Source organism: Cavia porcellus, unplaced genomic scaffold (genome assembly GCF_034190915.1).
Source record: "Cavia porcellus strain 051 isolate PalLab524CR breed Dunkin Hartley unplaced genomic scaffold, mCavPor4.1 scaffold_18, whole genome shotgun sequence".
Classification (NCBI taxonomy): domain Eukaryota; kingdom Metazoa; phylum Chordata; class Mammalia; order Rodentia; family Caviidae; genus Cavia; species Cavia porcellus.
The window spans coordinates 16,149,561-16,169,374 of record NW_026947501.1 but is presented as its reverse complement, the minus strand read 5'-3'; the positions used below and the strand labels follow the sequence as shown (position 1 = coordinate 16,169,374).

The 19,814-nt window shown below is 37.2% G+C and overlaps 1 protein-coding gene across 10 annotated transcripts in view; it reads right to left on the bottom strand.

The window, feature by feature from the left end:
• Positions 1-19,814, bottom strand: part of Sanbr (SANT and BTB domain regulator of CSR) — a 74,130-nt gene that overhangs the window by 12,985 nt on the left and 41,331 nt on the right. For 9 of the 10 annotated variants that reach the window (XR_010040573.1, XR_010040574.1, XM_063229470.1 and 6 more), the window contains 5 exons: positions 19,527-19,679; positions 17,754-17,899; positions 15,860-15,959; positions 13,736-13,768; positions 12,175-12,274 (listed from right to left, as the gene is read on the bottom strand). Coding sequence is in view for 8 of the 10 variants with exons in the window: in XM_063229470.1 (XP_063085540.1) it covers positions 12,175-12,274; positions 13,736-13,768; positions 15,860-15,959; positions 17,754-17,899; positions 19,527-19,679 (532 nt within the window). In the remaining 2 variants the exon portion in view is untranslated. The remainder of the gene's footprint in view (positions 1-12,174; positions 12,275-13,735; positions 13,769-15,859; positions 15,960-17,753; positions 17,900-19,526; positions 19,680-19,814) is intronic. The other variant, XM_063229469.1, reaches the window with a different exon arrangement.

The following is a 19,814-nucleotide window of genomic DNA, read 5'->3' as shown; positions in this document are numbered from 1 at the left end:
ATACTCTCAAGTATTACAAGCTGCTTAAGACAAGACAAGGTAACATCTGGTAATGGTAATGTCAAGAGGCTGGACTTCGCTCCCAAAATGTTATAAAAACAAAATTAAAACATTAAAAAAATCAGAAGGTACTGCCAATCACCCAAAAGTTTAAACATGTTCTAAGTATCATAAAGAAAAAGAAAATCATGCCTCCTTAGAGTAGAGTCAATGACAATTGATTTGTTTTGGTGGTACTGGCAATTGAACCCAAGGAGTGCTGAGCTACATCCTTGGCCCTTTTATTTATTTATTTTCAATTTAATTTTGAGACAGTGTTAAGTTGACCAGGCTGGGTTCAAACAAGATTTTCCTGTCTCAGTCTCCTGATCAGCTGAGATAAAAAGAATCCACTCCTGCAGCACACTACACACAGGTGACAGTGACAATACGGATGGCTGCCTTCTCCTCAGAACAATGGATGGCAGCTGACCCTGGAGTGACACATTTCAAGGCTGAAAGAAAAGTAACTGAAAACAAAATTTTTGTATCAAGCAAAACAAGTTTAAAAACCAAAGTGAGACAGACAATAGGAAACAGAGACCGATCTTTTGCAGATGGGAAAGGGGACTAACAGATGGAGAGACAGAGAGGATGGGAAAGGAAGGAGAAATAAAAGAACTAAGACGTGTTATGTGTGTGTGCCAACTCACACACAGTGAACGTAGTCATCATGTACTGTAAATATGAATTAGTAAAAATTTTAAAAGGTGGGAGAACATGGCGGACAAATAACAGCAGCCACAGAGGCTCTCTGAGATTACCAGCTTAGAATCCAGGAGTGGTGCCATGTGAGGAGTCCTACGTGAGGAGAGATGTACCCTGCCAATCCAGGAATGAACTAAGCTGAGAGAAACCAACTGGAAATGCAATCCTGATGCTATAACAGGAACAGATAAAATCTCAGTGCGGAAGCTGGATCCCGAGCCATTGGAAGCCGCGATTTGAATTTCCTGTTGCCGATACTGCTTCCCAATCCGCACGGCAGGGAGAGAGACATGCAAAAGCTCTGAGAGCTGGAATCGGCGAACCAAACGGCATTGAGAGCAGGACTGGCAGGGAGCCCTGCATCGACCTGCAGTGAGTGAGAGAAATGGGGACCCTTTCACAGACTAGGATGCTCCAACAGAGGACATTCTGGGGACGAGCAGACTAGCCGGAACAGGCCCCTGCAGTGACTTTAGTCGCATATTCCCCTCTCAAGCAGGAGTGGTGGGGAGCGCTTGGCCTAGTGATGCCACTGACTAAGACCCAGTAGGCTAGCCCAAATCAGGTCCCTGCGCCTGGCGGTGCACCCTAGCAGTAAAGCATTCTGTAGGTTGACCTGGAGGGGCGGGCCCAGTAAAGGCTACCCAGGTCTGTGTCTCCCTCGTACACTGCAGTGGGAGGGAACACCTACCCGGCGGATTCAAACAAACTGTAACAGACAAAGTGAAAAAAAAAAAACACTGGGCCTCCTACATACGCTTGTATGTAAGGAACAAAAAGTATGGGAAAAGGGAGCAACAAGAAAGGGTCCTCAGTCCCCAATCCTGAGAACACTGATGCAGGAAAGGTAAATGCAAAAGAGAATGAAGACAGAAAACAAGCAATATCAAACACGGCACCTATAGACATAAAGCGGTATCTCCAGAGCCTCATAGACGAGTTCAAAAATGAAGTATTTAATGAAATAAAGCAGGAAATAAATAGAATAGTTAGAGAAATGCTAAGCACCGCCCAAGAAAAAACAGATGGTGGAATGGAGGAACAGAAAAAAAGGGGAGAATTGTTTGATGGAGAAAACAGAGAAAACATAGAATATGTGAAGCAGGTTCAAAGAGATTACCAGGAAACTAAAAACTCTACTGAAAGCCGGCATAACAGCTTGAAAGAAACTAAGGATAGATTATCAGAACTGGAGGACAGATTTGTAAGGTGGGAGCATGAAATGAAAAACTTCTTAAAAATAACAAGAAAACAAACAGCAATAATACAAAGACTAGAAGATGATAAGAGGATCTCTAACTTAAGAATTAAGAACATAAAAGAAGAAGTAGGGACTCAAACAAATGAACTACAAAAGCTATTCACAGAAATAATCCAGGAGAATTTCCCTAATTTAGCAAAAGGTAAAGATACTCAGATGTATGAGGCATATAGGACCCCAGTCACCTACAACCCAAACAGAGCTACACCCAGGCATATAATAATCAAAATTCCAGAAATCCAATATAAGAACAGAATATTAAAAGCCGTCAAAGACAAGAAACAGATCACTTACAAGGGAACACCCATCAGAATTACAGCAGACTTCTCAACACAAACCATCAAATCATGAAGAGCGTGGGAGGAAATAATTCAAGCTTTGAAAGACAATAACCTCCAGCCAAGATTGATATATCCAGCACAACTGTCCCTAGAAATTGATGGAAAAACAAGGTGCTTCCAGGATAAAGAGGAACAAGGGGAATTTGCAACCACCAATTCAACTCTACAGAGATTACTGCAGGATATTCTAAAAATGAAAAATACCGAGATTCCAGAAAGAGTGGCAGAGAGGCCACAATGAATGGAGCAGAAAGCGAAATGAAGAAGACAAACTGACAACTAATGACAGAAAAGGATCTCAACAGAAATGAGGCAGAGAAGATTGGATGGTAGGAACCGCCATTTTGGAGAAAACAAGACATCAAATAGCTAGTGCTGATTTAATATCCTCTTGTTTTGAAGTCCCATCAAGCTTTTGTTCTTCTGTCTCCATCGGTTTTAACGTGTTGTATCTTATTGGATTTTATTATATGGGATAATATAAACAAAAACTTTTATAGACAAGGAGATTATACAGAAACCATTGTTCATTTTCTGTTAATTGATTCTAAATACCCTGTAATACTGTCATTCTCTTGAATGGTTTTACATTGTCTTGATACGTTTGATGCTACAGTATACAAAGTTATACCCAAAGATTTTAAGGGAAGAGACACTATGGTAACTACTATTATGTCGAGATTATCTTGTGGTGAAACACTATTTTGCTTAAATGGCTATGTTTTGACCTTCTTATTATCTACTTTTTCCCTTAATTAAAAGAATAAAAATAAATAAAAAATAGCAGGATATATTATAGTAACCCACTTTGATTTCCTATTAACTTGATTTGAAACTCTGTATTGCTCTCACCATCTTGTTTTGACTGACTTTCCTCTATTCTGTTATGCTTGATAGTACCAAGTTTGAAACTATAGACAGCAACTACAAAGACAATAAGATTCATTGCGATGCCCATTCTGGTTGACTATTATCTTTTTTTTTTTTTTTTGGTCTTTTTCCTTTTTATTGGTACCAGGGATCGAACTCACGACCACCTGCTTGCAAGGCAGGTGCTTATGCCACTGAGCTAAATCCCCAGCACTATTATCTTCTTTTGAAGTCCTCTAATGTCTCCAATGTTTTGGTTTTATTGGTCTTATTCTTTTCTGTTTTGTTCAATTTTATTATAACTGATGATATAGGCAATTCTTTTTAAGATAACAAGAGACATTATGGTAACCATTGTTGATCACCTTGTATTTTGTTTTTACATTATGTATTATGTCCCTCCTTTTGATTTGACTGACTCTGTCCTGATATGTCACATTTGGTTTTACTTTCTTCAAAAAAAAAAAAGTAATAAGAACTGTGGGAGTAATAAAACCCAAAATGTGTAATTGTCATTGTACAAAAGAAAGGAAAAGAAAGTTCTCTAAAAGATACAACTGCATATATATTTACGTGTATAAGATAGATAACCATATTACTGAGTTTTGTTGGATCATTGAACAAAACTGTTTGCAGTTTCACTGTTTGAAAGTCCCCTCTATATGCTTTAATTTTGTAACTTCAACAACTATTACTTTTTTTTTTTTTTTTTTGTCTTTTTGAGACAGGGTCTCGCTGTGCAGTTCAGGCTGGCCTTGAGCTCACTTTGTAGCCTAGGCTGGTCTTGAACTCGCAACGATCCTCCTGCCTCAGCCTCCTGAGTACTGGGATTACAGGCGTGAGCCACCATGCCCGGCTTCAACAACTATTTCTAAGATGACAATATGTAATTAACTAGTGATTTCCTACTGTTTATTTTTTCTGAAATTCTGTATAACTTTTATCCTTTTTCTGTTTTTTTTCTTTTTTCTCTTTAAATAAAATTTTAAAAAAATTAAAAAAAATTTTAAAGGGTGAAATATAGATTTTTTTCAGGTGAAGAAAAACAAGACAATTCTTTTTTTTTTTTTTTTGTCTTTTCCCTTTTTTTATAGGTACGGGGATCGAATTCACGACAGCCTGCTTGCAAGGCAGGGCTTATGCCACTGAGCTAAACCCCCAGCCCCGACAATTCATTGTTTTTTTTTTGTCTTTTTCCTTTTTATTGGTACCAGGGATCGAACTCACGACAGCCTGCTTGCAAGGCAGGGCTTATGCCGCTGAGCTAAATCTCCAGCCTGACAATTCATTGTTAATAGACCTATTCTACAAAAAGTGATGGAATACTTACAGAATAAAAGAATATCAGATAGAACCTCATATACAAGAAAAACGGTATGTAAGTAAATATAAAAGCACATATAAACAACTTAATGGTGAACCTCAAACTTCTAGAAAGAGAAGAGCAGGCTAAGCCAAAAGTTCATATGAGGGATGAAATTATAAAGATCAGAACAGAAATCACTACATTGGAGACTAAAAAAATACAAAGAATCAATGAATTCAAAGAGTTGGTTCTTTGAAAGATTAAATAAAGCTGACAAACCCTTAGACAACCTTATCAAAAAAAAAAAAAAAGTAAAGAAAAGGCTCAAATTCAATTAGAAATGAACAGGGAGAAATCACAACAAACTCTGCAGAAATCCAGAAGATCATCTCTACCTACTTTGAAAGCTTGTATTCTAACAAGGCGGAAAATGCAGAAGAAATGGACAGATTCCTAAATACACGTGAGTTACCAAAGCTGAATCAAGAAGATATAAAAATCCTGAATAACCCACCATCAATGAAATCAAAGATGCAAGTGAAAACCTATCAACAAAGAAAAACCCAGCCATGACGGATTCACTGTTGAATTCTACAAGAAATTTAGAGAGGATCTAACTTGACTACTTCTCAACTCTTTAATGAAACTGAAAGGGAAGCAATACTCCCGAATTTTTTTCTGGAAGCAAGCATTACTCTGATACCAAACCAAAAAACCCAACTAAGATACAGGCCAATATCCCTAATGAATGTAGATGCAGAAATCCTCAATAGGACACTGGCAAACGGACTGCAGCAAATTGTCAAAAACATTATACACCATGATCAAGTGTGATTCATCCCAAGGATGTGGGGATGGTTCAACATACATAAATCAATAAATGTAATATACCATATAAACAGACATAAGGACAAAAATCATATGGTCATCTCAATAGAGGCAGAAGAAGCTTCTGACAAAGTCCAGCACCAATTCATGATAAAAACCCTATAGAAAATTGGAATAGGTGATCTTTATCTCAATCAAAGATAAAAGCTATCTATGGCAAACCAAAAGCCACTATTTAGTAAATGGTCAAAAACTGAAAGCTTTCTCTCTAAAATCAGGAACAAGACATGCATGTCCGCTGTCTCCACTCTTATTCAACACAGTCCTAGAAACTTTAGCTGGAGCAATTAGACAAGAGAAAGAAATAAAAGGAATAAAGACAGGAAAGGAAGAAGCTGAACTATCATTATTTGTAGATGACATGATACTTTACCTACAAGACCCCCAAAACTCCAATAAAATACTGGTAGATTTAATAACCAAATAAAGTAGTGTAGCTGGTTACAAAGTCAACACTCAAAAATCAATAACCTTCCTGTACACGAATAATAAACTCACTGAGAAAGAAATCAGGGAAACATTACCTTCCACCATAGTATCAAAAAAAAAAAAAAAAAAAGGAATTCCTAGGGATCAATCTAATAAAGGATGCAAAAGACCTCTACACTGAAAACTACAGTACTCTAAAAAAGGAGTACACAAGAAAATGGAGAGATGGCCCGTGCTTGTAGGTAGGAAGAATCTACACAGTGAAACGGCCATACTTCCAAAAGTGTTATACAGATTCAATGCAACCTAAATAAAAATTTCAATAACATAGCTCACAGAATTAAACAACAATCTTAATTTTTTTTTTTTTTTTTTTTTTGTACCAGGGATTGAATTTAGGACCTCGTGCTTGCCAGGCAGGTGCTTATGGCTGCTGAGCTAAATCCCTAGAAGAGATCTAGAATAGCAAAGGCAATCCTGGGCAACAAAGACAAGATAGACAATCCCTGATTTGACATTATACTATAAAGCTACTGTGATAAAAGCATGTGGCACTAGTAAAAAAACAGACCCAAAGATCAATGGAACAGATAAGAAGATGTAGAAACAACTCCAGACACCCTAAGTCACTTTATCTTTAACAAAGGTGCTAAACACATTCAGTGGAAGAAAGACAGCCTCTTCAACAAATGGTACTGGAAAAACTGGCTCTGCACATGCCAAAGATTAAAATTGGGCCCATATCTTTCACCACGCACTAACTTAAATATGGAATGAATTAAAGACTAAATATTAAAACAGAAATAATATATCTATTGGAAGATAGAGTAGGTAAAGCTCTTGAAGACATAGATTTAGGCAAAGACTTTATGAACAAACCCTGACTGCACAAGAACAGTCACAAAGTGTTGGAGACCACTACACAGTGCAGTGGCTCTAAGCAGGATTTAAATTTTATTAATTGGCTTTGTATGTTTATCTGTGAGTCTGTCGTAAGGCCTCGGCCCCTTGCTTGGCGACAAGAGCTGATTCACAGCAAGTGAACCTCTATGAATTACTGGTTCTGGCTGAGACCTGTAGTGGCCTGTGAGGCCAGAGATACCTCAAAGGGCAAGATTAGCTAAAGACACCTTGGCTCCAACACTAATTAAGTGAACAGAGACTGCAGCTGAAGGAATTTCACTCCTGCAGTCTCAATCCTACCATATATGTAATCTTGGAGATAAGATGGTAAAATTTACTACTTGGAGAAGTCTTTAAAGTGACTCTCACAGTCCTGCTCATTGCCTGCACTTTCCTCAGTTTCCCTGCCCCTTGTTGTTGGACCTAATAAATAAAGTGGGCGATCCAGAGAAGTCTTTGTCTTAGCCCTCAGAGTCTTGAGCTCAACTAAAGGGTTTTCAGCCTCCTGGAGCCCTAAAATCATATAACTTGTCTTGGTTTATTTAAACCTCCGCCATACACTCGTTTGGAAGATCAGAGATCTAGGTCAAGACCTGATAACAAAGAATCAACAACTGGGATGGCATCTTATCAAAAAGCTTTTACACAACAACAGAAACCAACAAGTGAAAAGAAACCCATGAGGTGGGAGCAAATTTTTGCCAGCTGTTCCTCAGACAAAGCATTACTATTGAGAATACATAAAGAACTCAAAAAAATCAGTCCTCCCGGATTTAAAGACCCAATCCAAAAATGGACATCTGAGATGAATACGCATTTCTCAGATGAAGAAATACAAACAGCTAATAAATATATGAAAAAGTATTCAACATCACTGGTATCCAAGAGATGCAAATTAAAACAACACCGAGATTCCACCTCACCCCAGAAAGAATGGCTAGTATCAAGAAATCAAGCAGTAACAAATGCTGGAGAGGCTGTGGGGAAAAAGAAACGCTTCTTCACTGTTGGTGGAAGTGCAGACTGGGGCAACCACTATGGAAATCAGTGTGGATTCCTCAAAAAACTAGGATTAGAAGTCCAATTTGATCCAGCTATTCTTCTGGGTATCTTCCCATAAGAATTAAAAACAACATACCACAGCAATATATGTATACCCAAGTTTACAGCAGCACAATTTGTAATAGCCAGATCTTGGAAGCAACCTAAATGCCCATCAACTGAGGAATGGATAAAAAAGATGTGGTATTTTTATATAATGGAGTACTACTCAGCCATAAAGAAAGATAAACTTGAGGCTTTTATAGATAAATGGATACAACTTGAAACCATACTCATTAGTGAAATAAATCAGACATGCACGTGTAAAAGTATTGTCTCCCTAGTGTGAGAAGCTGAAACTGTATACATAAAAAATAGTTAACACAGTTAGACTGATTTTTCTGAGCTTACTGAAGAGAAAGATCTGTGTTAGCACTGTTCAGATGACTAAATGCAGATATCTTGTACTCTGAGTAGCTGATTTGAAGGTAACAATGCACAATATATATCATTGTTACACCCTAATTATTGTTTTAAATTTTGTTCTCTTTTCTCTTTAAAATAAAATTAAAAAAAAAAGGAACAACTAATACTACATGTTATTGGCAAAAGACTAAGTGCTTCCTTCCAAAATGACAAACAAGACAAGGCTGACTCCTCTGAACATCGGGTCCTAGCATGCACAGAAAGGAATACAAAGAAAGGAACACAAACTGGAATGGAATCTATCAAGTGAAGAACAAATAAATGAATTTAAATTTAGCAAATTCATATGATGAAAGGTTAATATACAATATTGTGAACAAACAATTTAAAAAACCAACACTATTTATGATGGAAATAATAGAAATAAATTTACCAGGAGATGCTCACCACATGTACAATGAAATTATAAAACACTAGTGAGACATTTAAAACAACAAATAAATGCAAGAAGTATGCCACTGTCATGAATTCAGAGAATTTCTGGGGGTAGGTGTTTGCCCCAAATTGATATTTGGGTTCAACACAGTCCCAGTAAATATCTTGGCAAGATATTTATAGAGCTGTTTATATTGATTCTAAATTTACAGAAAATGCAAATCATCTAGAAAGGCTAAAATTTTAAAACTGCGAATAATTTTAGAGAACTCATATTACTCGATTTAAAAATTCACCAAACTTAAGATAATGAGGGCCTTCCCTCTGAGCCAGTGGTGGCCATGAGGGCCTGGAAAGAGAAACAAGGGCCAGTTCACCCTTCCCATGAGTCAGCCGGTATCAGGCTGGGAGACAAGGCCGTCCCTGCCCCACCTTAAGCAACAGGCTAAGTTGATAGCAACTGAGGTACAGAAACAACCTAATGTTTGTATAGTTTGATTGACACTTTGTGGGCCTAAAGTCAATAGTCTGAGCATCTATTTAGAGGATAACAATATGCAATTAGCATTCTTTCTGTCTTGCTTTTGAAATCCAGTATTATTCTGTTTTGTTCCATTTTATTGTTTCTTCAATTTTCTCTTTTGATTGGTTTTATTTTGTTTGATTTTATTATGTCTGATAGCATGGGCAGCAATTTGAAAGATAACAAAAGAGGCATTATGGTAACCATTGTTAATTTCTCTTTATCCTATTTTGAATTTCTGTATCATTTTCATTATTTTGTTTTGATTGGCTTTGTTCTGTTTGGTTTTACTCTCTTTAAAATAAAAATTAAAAAAAAGACAATGTGGTATTGTACAGTGATGTAAAGACAGATAAAAGAATCAATAGAAAAAAAAAGGATCAATAGATGAGAACAAGGTTCAGACATAAAAGTCAACCATTTTTTTTTTAAAGTAAAGTAATTTTTAACAAAAGTGCCAAGATAATCCAAAAGGGAAAGAATAAATACTTTTCAATAAATACTAGCTATGCCTGTGGAAGAAAGAGGACACTGGACCCTTAACTCACAACAATGAACAAACTAACCTGGAAGGGATCATAGGCCTAAACACAAAGCATGCTACAATCCTGCAACTTCCAGCAGAAAACACAGCAGAAAACCTGTGACCTTGAGGCAGGCAAAACTTTCGTAACATAAAAGAAAAAACTAAAAAATTGGAGTTAACAAAATTAAAGACTTTTTTTTTTTTTGTCTTTTTTCCTTTTTATCGGTACCGGGAATCGAACTCACGACTGCCTGCTTGAAAGGCAGGCGCTTATGCCGCTGAACTAAATCCCCAGCCCCTAATTAAAGACTTTTGGTCTTTGAGAGACACCATTAGGAAAATTAAAAGGCCATAAATTGAAAGTATTTACAAAATACATGGCTGACATAGCACTTTTACCAAAATATATAAAGAAACCTTACGATTCAGAGATAAGGCAAATAACCTAATTAAAAATGGGCAAGTGACTTCCATACCTCACAACAAAGACACATATGAAGAGGCTTACCACTATATATCCACTGGAAAGGCTAACATTAAAATCATCCACAGTGCCAAACACTGATGCAAATGTACAACACTAGAAATTTTGTATGTTGCTGTGGGGAATGCAAAATGGTACAATCACTTTGCAAGAACAGTTTGGTAGTATCTTTCTTTTTTTTTTTTTTTAGACTAGTCAAGTGGGGGCTGGGGATTCAGCTCAGCGGCATAGCGCCTGCCTTGCAAGCAGGCAGTCGTGAGTTCGATCCCTGGTACCGATAAAAACGAAAAAGACAAAAAAAAAAAAAAAAAAAAAAAGAAAGAAAGAAAGACTAGTCAAGTGCAGTAGTGAGAAGGGGGAAAGAGTAGAACAAGGAGTTCAATCTGTACTGACTGTGAACAATCAATTGAGATACCTCACTACCTTCGGACCAGCCAGTTTGGTAGTTTCTTATAAAATTAAACACACTTAGCATATGCCCCAGAAATTCCACTCCTAGGTGTCTACCCAAGAAAAATGAAAACATATGTCCACATAGACTTGTATGCAAATGTTCACAGCAGCATTATAGGTAACAACTGGAAACCCAAATGCCCGTGAAATTGTGAATGGGTGAACAAATTATGATAATATCCATGTAATGGAGTACTATCCTGCAATAAAAAGGAACAAACTACTGACACATGCAACAATATAGATCAGATGACTCTCAAAACCATCAAACTAAATGAAAGAACCCAAAGACAAAAGACTATTTATGATTTCACTAATATGAAATCCCAAAAAAGGTAAACTAGTGACAAAAAACAGATTAGTGATTGCTTTAGGGGAGAAAGGGAAATGAATATAAAACAAAAGGGCACAAGGGAACATTTTGTAGCAATGTGCTACATCACTGTGTGCCAAAAGTCACCAGCCTCACTGGGGTGGAATGGGCGATTTTATTACATGTCAGACACACACACACACACACACACACACACACACACACACACACACACACCCCGTCACACACACACACACACACACACACACACACACACACACACACACCCGTCATGGGATTTTCTCCTTGACCAGTCAGGCCTGAAAGATAAATGATAGCTGGTTTTTCATGAGATTTGATGCTACAAAAACATTATGTAAAACTTGAAGACCAAGACAGAACAGCATGTCTTTTCAACCTCATATTGAAGGACTGCTTTAACTGATCCAGTGAAGAATTACTTGATTCTCTAAGGGAATCCCGGACTTTGGTTTTTTGTGTGCTGGAGATTAAGCCCACGTCTTGCACATGCTAAGGAAGCCCTCTATACCTCAGCAACACCTTAACCCTGGGCTCCTCACTGTAGCCCAGACATTGTAAAGTTACATGTTAATTAACAGATTTTTCTGACTAACAGAAATGCTAATGATTTCTCTCTGATAGAAAAGAATGGCTCAAAGGTTATGGATTTTTTGCCTTACTGGGCTTTACTCAGTGTTGCATCTAACTTGTAATCTTTTTTCACTATTCTTTTTCAAAAGCTTGTAAACAGCTGGGTCTTCAAAGGCCCTTTGAATCAATTTTCCCTGCTCTTTCGTGGAACAATGTGTTGAACACGGCAAACAGTTGCCGTTGTGTTTCTCTCTTTTAAAAATCATACCTATGAATGTGATTCAGTGGCTCATCTGAGGGACACTCCAAGTCACTATGGGTACACATCTCTGGTCACATTTCATCTAAGGTGAGTCATACATTAGATTATGTTTGAATAAAAATTTGGAAAATTATTTCTCAGTATACTGTATTGTTTTATAACTTAGAGTATTCTGTATTTGTGCTAGAGATGAGAACTCTTAATGGGGCCTCCTTTCTTTCTTTTTTTTGGGGGGCTGACATTGTAATCTACCACACTGATACACAAAGTCAGTTCCCCATCTCTTAGAGTAAAAGCTTTAGAATGTAACCTCTTCATAAACAGTAAGGAAAGATTTAACTTAGAAGCCATTACTTTGTTTCTTGGATACTTCTTCCTCATCACCAACTTCATCTTCAGTGACCTCAGATCCAGTGGTATATTCTTCTTCTTCTGAAAATAATGACTGTTGTTTCTAAATTCAAAAACAAACACATCTATTACAAGTGTAATATTATTACACCTCAAATGAATTATTTTTGTTTGTTTTGAGACAGGGTTCCGCTATGTAGTTCAGGCTAGCTTGAACTCTCAGTGGTCCTCCTGCCTCAAGCCTCTGGAGTCTGGGATTACAGGGGTGTGTCACCATGCCTGAATCTAATGAATTCTTTAAAACACATTTACCCCTTTATTTTGGGTGAATGAGTCAAATAAGAGCTGATAAGATGACTGCTGTCTGCACCTAACGCAACATTCAGGATGAAGATGCAGGAAATTCTGCATTCAGGGCTGGGGTTGTAGCTCAGCGGTAGTCTCTTGCCTATCACAGATAAAACCCCGTATTCAATCCCCAGCACCACAAAATGAAAAGAACAAAAGCGGCATTCTGATAGAAACTACATCAAGCTGGGCGTGGTGGTGCATGCCTGTGATCCCAGCACTCAGGAGGTTAAGGCAGCAGGACTGCCATGAGTTCAAAGCCAGCCTAGACTGAAACAGTGAGACTGAGGCCAACCTGCACTACACAGCGAGACCCTGTCTCAAAAAATCAAAAATAACCCCCTAAGATTACATCATAGCAAATTTTTAAAAATGTATTTCTTTCACAGAACCTAGCACAGTGATAGACATAAGATAGGTACTCAGCATTTGTTGAATTGTATTTCCATTACTCAACAGAACCTACTTTCCTTTTACTGATTAAATCACAATATAATTACCAATATTAAAATGGTCTCTTATCTGGGCTAGTAGCATACACCATACTTGAGAAGCACTTGAGAAGCTAAGGCTACAGAATTGGGAGTTCAGCATTAGCTTGGTCTACATAGTGAAACCTATTGTCTACAAACAAACAGTTTTCTAAACAAATACATGTATGACTGGGGCTCTTAACAGTTAAACATATCTACATTACTTCCCTGCACCTATGTACCTCACTGTCTGTCATCACTACCCCAAATCCCTATTACATTCTTAAGAATAACGATGGCAGATAGCATAGTATTGGCAAGCAGGTTAAAAACTGAACAAATAAATGAACCAACCAGATGAGAATTTAACAGGTATTTCTTTTGTTCATTGTCCTAAATGTGATTTTAGAATGACTTTTAAAAGCCTTAACCAAAAGAACCAAAATGCATCATGTACAGGTACAAACTCCCACTATTAAATGTGATCATTATGTTTATCTAAAATGTACCGATAAATTGAATTAATTTTTTTTAAAAAGCATTTTAACCAGACCAGTGGCTTATGCAGTCTGATAAAGGAGTACATGTCTCTTTAAGCAATCTTAGGCCATTTTTAGTAAACACAGAAGTGGAGAAGCTAAAAGAGAAGTGTTTAACTAAAATTTGTAAAAGGAAAAAATGCTTGTAGGATTTTAAACTAAATCTTCACTTATAAAGGAAGCTGAATGTAATCGCTCACTTACTAGTTGCAGAGTCCAGTTTTTCAGAGACAAGAACTGTAAAACAGAATAACAGATTAACAAATCTTCATCTGCGGGATTATAGCTCCTCATTTGCACATGGATATTGCAGAAGAATTGAAACAGTTACCAGTATAGTTCCCTTTCAAGGTGAAACAATTTAACACTCAGCATGAAAGTGCTATACTAAGTTAATATGTCAGTATTTTAAATTCCCTGCCTAGAGGTTAAGGATTTTTAAAAAACGGGGGCTGGGGATTTAGCTCAGCGGCATAAGCGCCTGCCTTGCAAGCAGGCAGTCATGAGTTCGATCCCTGGTACCGATAAAAAGGAAAAAGACCAAAAAAAAAAAAAAAAAAAAAAAAAAACCCAAAAAACAAAAAACGTATAAGAGCTGCGATGCACTGCAGTGATAGAGCATTTGCTGAGAAAAAGCTATGTGCTTGATTCGATCGCCAGTGCTGCAGGCTAAAAAGAAAGAAGGAAAAAAGTTGAGCCTGCTGTGGTGGCACACAGCTGTCATCCTAGCACTTAGCAGGCTGAGGCAGGAGGATCACCACAAGTTCAAGACCAACCTGGCTACATGGTGAGCTCAAAGCCAGCGTGAACTACACAGAGACCCTGTCTCAAAGAAAAAAAGAATACTTTTCCAATATCATTTCCAAAGAACAAATAAATCACATGCAAAGATAACGTTATTTTTGAACTATATCAATCATTTTTTAATGTTGGTATTTTGTATTTTATTATAAATTAAGGGACCATGATCATATAATTTATTGTTTGATATAAATTAATAAGTAAATGTTAATGACAGAATATTTACATAGCAGCCTGGAGTTTTTCACTTTCTCAAGTAAATTCTATCCTAACCACCAAAAAGGCGGGAAGGTCACAGGCAAACATTCTCTGTTACTTAGTAACAAACTCAAAGGAAATCAGCTTTTTGGTCACTTCAGAGATATTTTAATCCTCAGTTTTTTTAAAAACCTAAATATATCCCTTTTTTTTATTTAAAGAGAAAAAAGAGAAAAAAAAGCAGTAAAAGGTACAAGTAGTACAGAATTTCAAGAAAAAAAATACAGTAAGAAATCACTAGTTAATAGATTACATATTGTCATCTTAGAAACAGTTGTCCAAATTACAAAATTAAAGCATACAAAGTGCACATTCATACAGTGAGATTACAGAACAGTTTTGTTCAATGATCCAACAAAAAACTCAGTAGTATGGTTTTCTATCCTACACACTTAAATATACATGCAGTTATATCCGTTAGGCCACTTTCTTTTCCTCTCTTTTTTACAATAACAATTACATTTTTTGGGTTCTAATACTTCCATAGTTCTTATTACTTTTTTTTTTGAAGAGAATAAAACCAAATGTGACAAAACAAAACAGAGTCAGTTAGAACAGAAGGATGGACACAGTATATGATGCAAAAATAGAATATCAGGTGATCAAAAATGATTACCATTATGCCTCTTGCTATCTTGAAAAAAAAAACTAAATATATTCTTGATTACAATTAAGAATTTCATATAAGCCAGGCATGGTGGCTCACGCCTGTAATCCCAACACTTGGAAAGCTGAGACAGGAGGATCGGTCAGCCTGGGCTACAAAAGTGATTTCAAGGCCAGCCTGAACTGCATAGAGACCCTGCCTCAAAAAAAAAAAAAAAGAGAATTTCATATAAAACAGTTTACAGAACAAAGGGAGACAAAAATATCTGTTCATAGTATCTTCACTTCTCAAATTATTTTTTATCCACAATAAAAATCCTGAAGACCATGTTACTCCCCTACCCCAATTTTAATCTATGAGTTATTAATTGAGGGTAAGGAATGTGGTATCACTTAAGTCTTAACTCAGCATATGACCCTTCTATGATTAGATAATCAGTTATATTTCAATTTAAACTGTCCAGGTTCCTGTCAGAAATTAAAATTCATCGTGTGTGTGTGTGTGTGTGTGTGTGTGTGTGTTTGTGTGTATGTGTGTGTTTTGGTATCAGGGATCGAACTATGACAGCGTGTTTGCAAGGCAGGCGCTTATGCTGCTGAGCTAAGTCCCCAGTCCGCCCCATCATCAAGCGTGTTCTTAAAGAAGTAAAACAAGCTACTCACAGCATTGAGCTCCCCAGTTTTAGGGCCCCATGGTGTTTGTGGCTCCAGTAAAACATCACACTCCAGACACTTGTCATCACAGGGGCCAACCACAGGATCACTTGAAAGAAGAGGACACTTTTATAGAGAAGTGTTCAATTTCTTAAAAGGTTAATGAGATTTAAAAATTATTATTACTTTATTTATTTGTCTTTTTGAGACAGGGTCTTGCTATGCTGTTCAGGCTGGCCTGGAGCTCACTTTGTAGCATAAGCTGGTGGTATCAAACTCACAACAACACTCCTGCCTTGGCCTCTCAAGTGCTGAGATTACACGCATGTGCTACCATATCGACTTTAATAAATGCTTTATAAGTCAATCTTAATAAATATAGTTCCTTGGGACTGGCGATATAGCTCATCAGTACAGCACCTGCCTGGCAAGCACAAAGTCCTGAGTTCAAGTCCCAGCACCATATAAATAAATACAGTTCCTAGTGAATGTAGCTGGTCACAGAGGCGTGGGCAACTCAGTGTCCCTGTCTAAAAAAAAAAAGGTCTGGGAATGTGGCTAAGGGGTACAGTATTTCTTTAATAATCTCATGCCCTTCCAGTAAAATGTCTAGGGTTGAAAAAAAAATAATAATCTCATGTCCCTGGGTTCAAACCCTGTATCACAAAAACCCAGTTCCTGTGTGAGCCCCAGCATTGAAGAAAAAGAAATATAGTTACTGAGTATAAAGATGTTACTTCAACATTTACAGTTCTTAGTTCACTAGCAAAACTCATCCACATAGGGTTTCCTACTGCAGAAGCAGCATCATACTTACCAGGTGGTGAAATGGGCTATTACTGGTACTGCTTTTTGTTTTTTTCAGGGCTTTCAATTGATCCCAGGGCCTCCTGCATGTTAGGCAAGGATTTTAACACTGAACCACACCCTCAGTCTGACTGGTACTGTTTTGAGAACAGCTTCTTTTAAATGGTCTCCAAGCCCAAACCTTTCTGCTTTTTAAATTTTTTTGAGACTCTCAAAAAAAAAAGAGTATAGGTTGGCCTTGAACTCCCTATGTAATCCAGCCTGGTCTCAAACTTACAGTGACCATCCCACCTCAGCCTCCCAGAGTGCTAGAATTACAAGTGTGGCACCACCAAGACCAGCGCCAGCCCCAAATCTCACAGCCTGTTGTAACTGCAAAACAATGGAAGTGACTTCCAACTGAAATTTAAATTTATAGAAATCTGGATAAATGAAGCATTGAAGGAGGGCTTATAGCCAGAAGTGGTGTACACCTATAATCCCAGCACTCCAGGAGTCTGAGGCAGGATTAAAAGTCTGAGTCCAGTCTGGGCAACTTAATGACATAGTGAGACTCTATCTCAATTAAAGAACTAGGAATGTAGCTGCCTATGAAGACTGGGCTCAATCTCCACTGGATGGGGCTGGGGAGGAGAGGGAGAAAGAGCAGCAGGAGGAGGAGGAAGGGCTTGGTGCTGGGGAGGTAGCCCACGGGAGACTGCTTGCCTAGCGTGTATGAGGCTTTGGGCTCAATCCCCAGAGCCATAAACAAAACAAAACTCCATCCAAATAAAACAATGTCAAGCTACTGCTTCAAGCAGTAGGGGAATAAAACAAAACAAAAAAACCTTTACAAATTAGATTAAGGATTCCAACCTTTTTAATCACCAATGACTCTTTCACTAATTTTTCTTCCCTATGGACCTCAAACACTTTTAAGTGTTTTTCCTATCAAATATATGTCTGTTGTTTTCATTGTAAGCTAATGTAATTTCAAGTAAACTAAAATAAAGAACACCAACTACAGGACTAAAATTATTAATTTGGGGAACTCATATGAGCTAGGAACTACCGAAGAAGGCTGCAACGTAGTACTGCTGGCTAGGTTTTGCCTCACCTAACTGTGTCTTTGGAAAAAGGTACAATGATGACATCTTTGTGCTTCTGCAGATCATCCAGGGTTCTAGCAGTTGGACTAGAGGGCAAATCCCCTCCTTCATCTTGATCATGAAGGGCAACCACGTGGTCTCTCACCTTACAGCCCTGTCATGTAAGGAGACTAATTTAGAGAAGATGGTTCATTACAGAACATGCCTTTAAAGATCATTGCTTTTGTTCTTGTTTAGTCAAATCATATTTTACAATGTTTCCTTGAGAAAAAAAATACCAACAAGAAATTGAAACACAAATGCACAGCTGAACAAATACCCAAGTAATTCAAAAGTTGCAATTCACACTAAGAAACAAGATTCCAGGAATCTCCTGGGGCCATTCCTGATCATCCCTTCTCCCAAAAGATAACCTCTATTATTCTCATCCTATCTCTATGGTAATTATTTCTTGCTTTTCTTAACCCTTTGACCACTTACGGATGCAACCCTAAGCATTATGGTACCATTATGCCTCCTGAGTTTTATTTGACATTATGTCCTTATAGTTCAGCCGTATTACTACATGTAATTGTAAGTTTTGCTTTAATGTATAATAATAACTATATGAATATATATCATGTTTTTATCTCTTCTATAGCTGGTGGATGGGCTGTTCCCAGTTTGGGGAAACAAACAATACTGCTATGAACATTCTTTTACATGTTTCCTGGAACCAAATTATATTACCATCAGTAGATCATGAGAACCCCTATTATTCTAAATCCTTGCTAACACCTGGACACTAGTTTTAATCATTCTGGTGAATTGGTATTCATTGTGATTTTAATTTGCATTTCTCCAGTTACAAATAAGGCTGTCCTGTTCATACTTACAGAACAGCTGTTTTCTTGTATCTTGTGTGAGATGCCTATGATATAGGTGTCCTGGGGTTTTTATGTTGATTTGTAGGATTTTGACCTATATGTCAGTTTAAGAAGCATTTGTATCTTTTACAATATGGAGTCTTCCAACCATGGTAGAACAATGCATTTCTAAAGTTTTATTTTCTTTCAATAATGTTTTGTTTTCTGTATAGAGTTCTTCACATATTCTGTTAGATTTATTGCTAGGTAATTATTTTTCAACTCACACCAAATACATAATCATGTGTGGCTCACCTTTGGGGCTTTCTAAATATTTTTTCTATGGATAATGATGATGAGGCGCATTAGATTGCTTTCATCCACTCATGAAATTGAATGACATGACATTTTCAAAGATGTTAATGATCAAGGACTCTAACTCATAGTAGTATTCAAATATTATACCAAGATGTTCATTGCAACAGTGTAACATCACTGATATGGAAACATGTTTACCAATAGGAAAATATTTAAAAATCAGTAAAAGAATGGTTAAAAAAGTTGTGTACACATGCACAGCTCAGGCTATCACCTAAGAGTTACACAGAATTATACTAAAAGGAAATCTAAGTTTGTTACTGAGTGAAAAGGCAAATTATCATATGAATAGTATGATCCCACATACAATATGCAAATACTACAAACCAATTAGTACCTAAGATGTGAAAAGGTCTGAAAGGAAATTGCTAACTGTGGTTACCCCTAAGGAGATGAGGAGTGTATACAGGAGGACTTCAATTTCTTCTAACTCATTTATGATACTATTTGAAGTCTTTTCTTCATGTACATATTGCTGTAAACTTTAAGAACAATAAAAGAAGAAAACATTAATTTTGGGAGTGCTGCAACTACAAAAAGGCAGTGTTCAAGGTTTACCTTAGTAAGCTGAGTAGGATCAAACCGAAGAACTTTTTGGTTACAGCAAGGGTAAATTCCAGTGCCAGCAGCACTTAGTGAACTTGCTGCCGTAGGATAAACTACCGTTTCGGAGTGGTACTGGCAATGTGAAAATTCAATACAGAGGAAAGCCTAAATTAAAAAAAATACATAAAGTCAATGATTTTTTTTTTTTTGGTATTGAGGATAGAACTCACGACCTTGCACTTGCCAGGCAGGCACTTACACCACAGAGCTAAATCTCCGGCCAATGATTATGTTTATTTT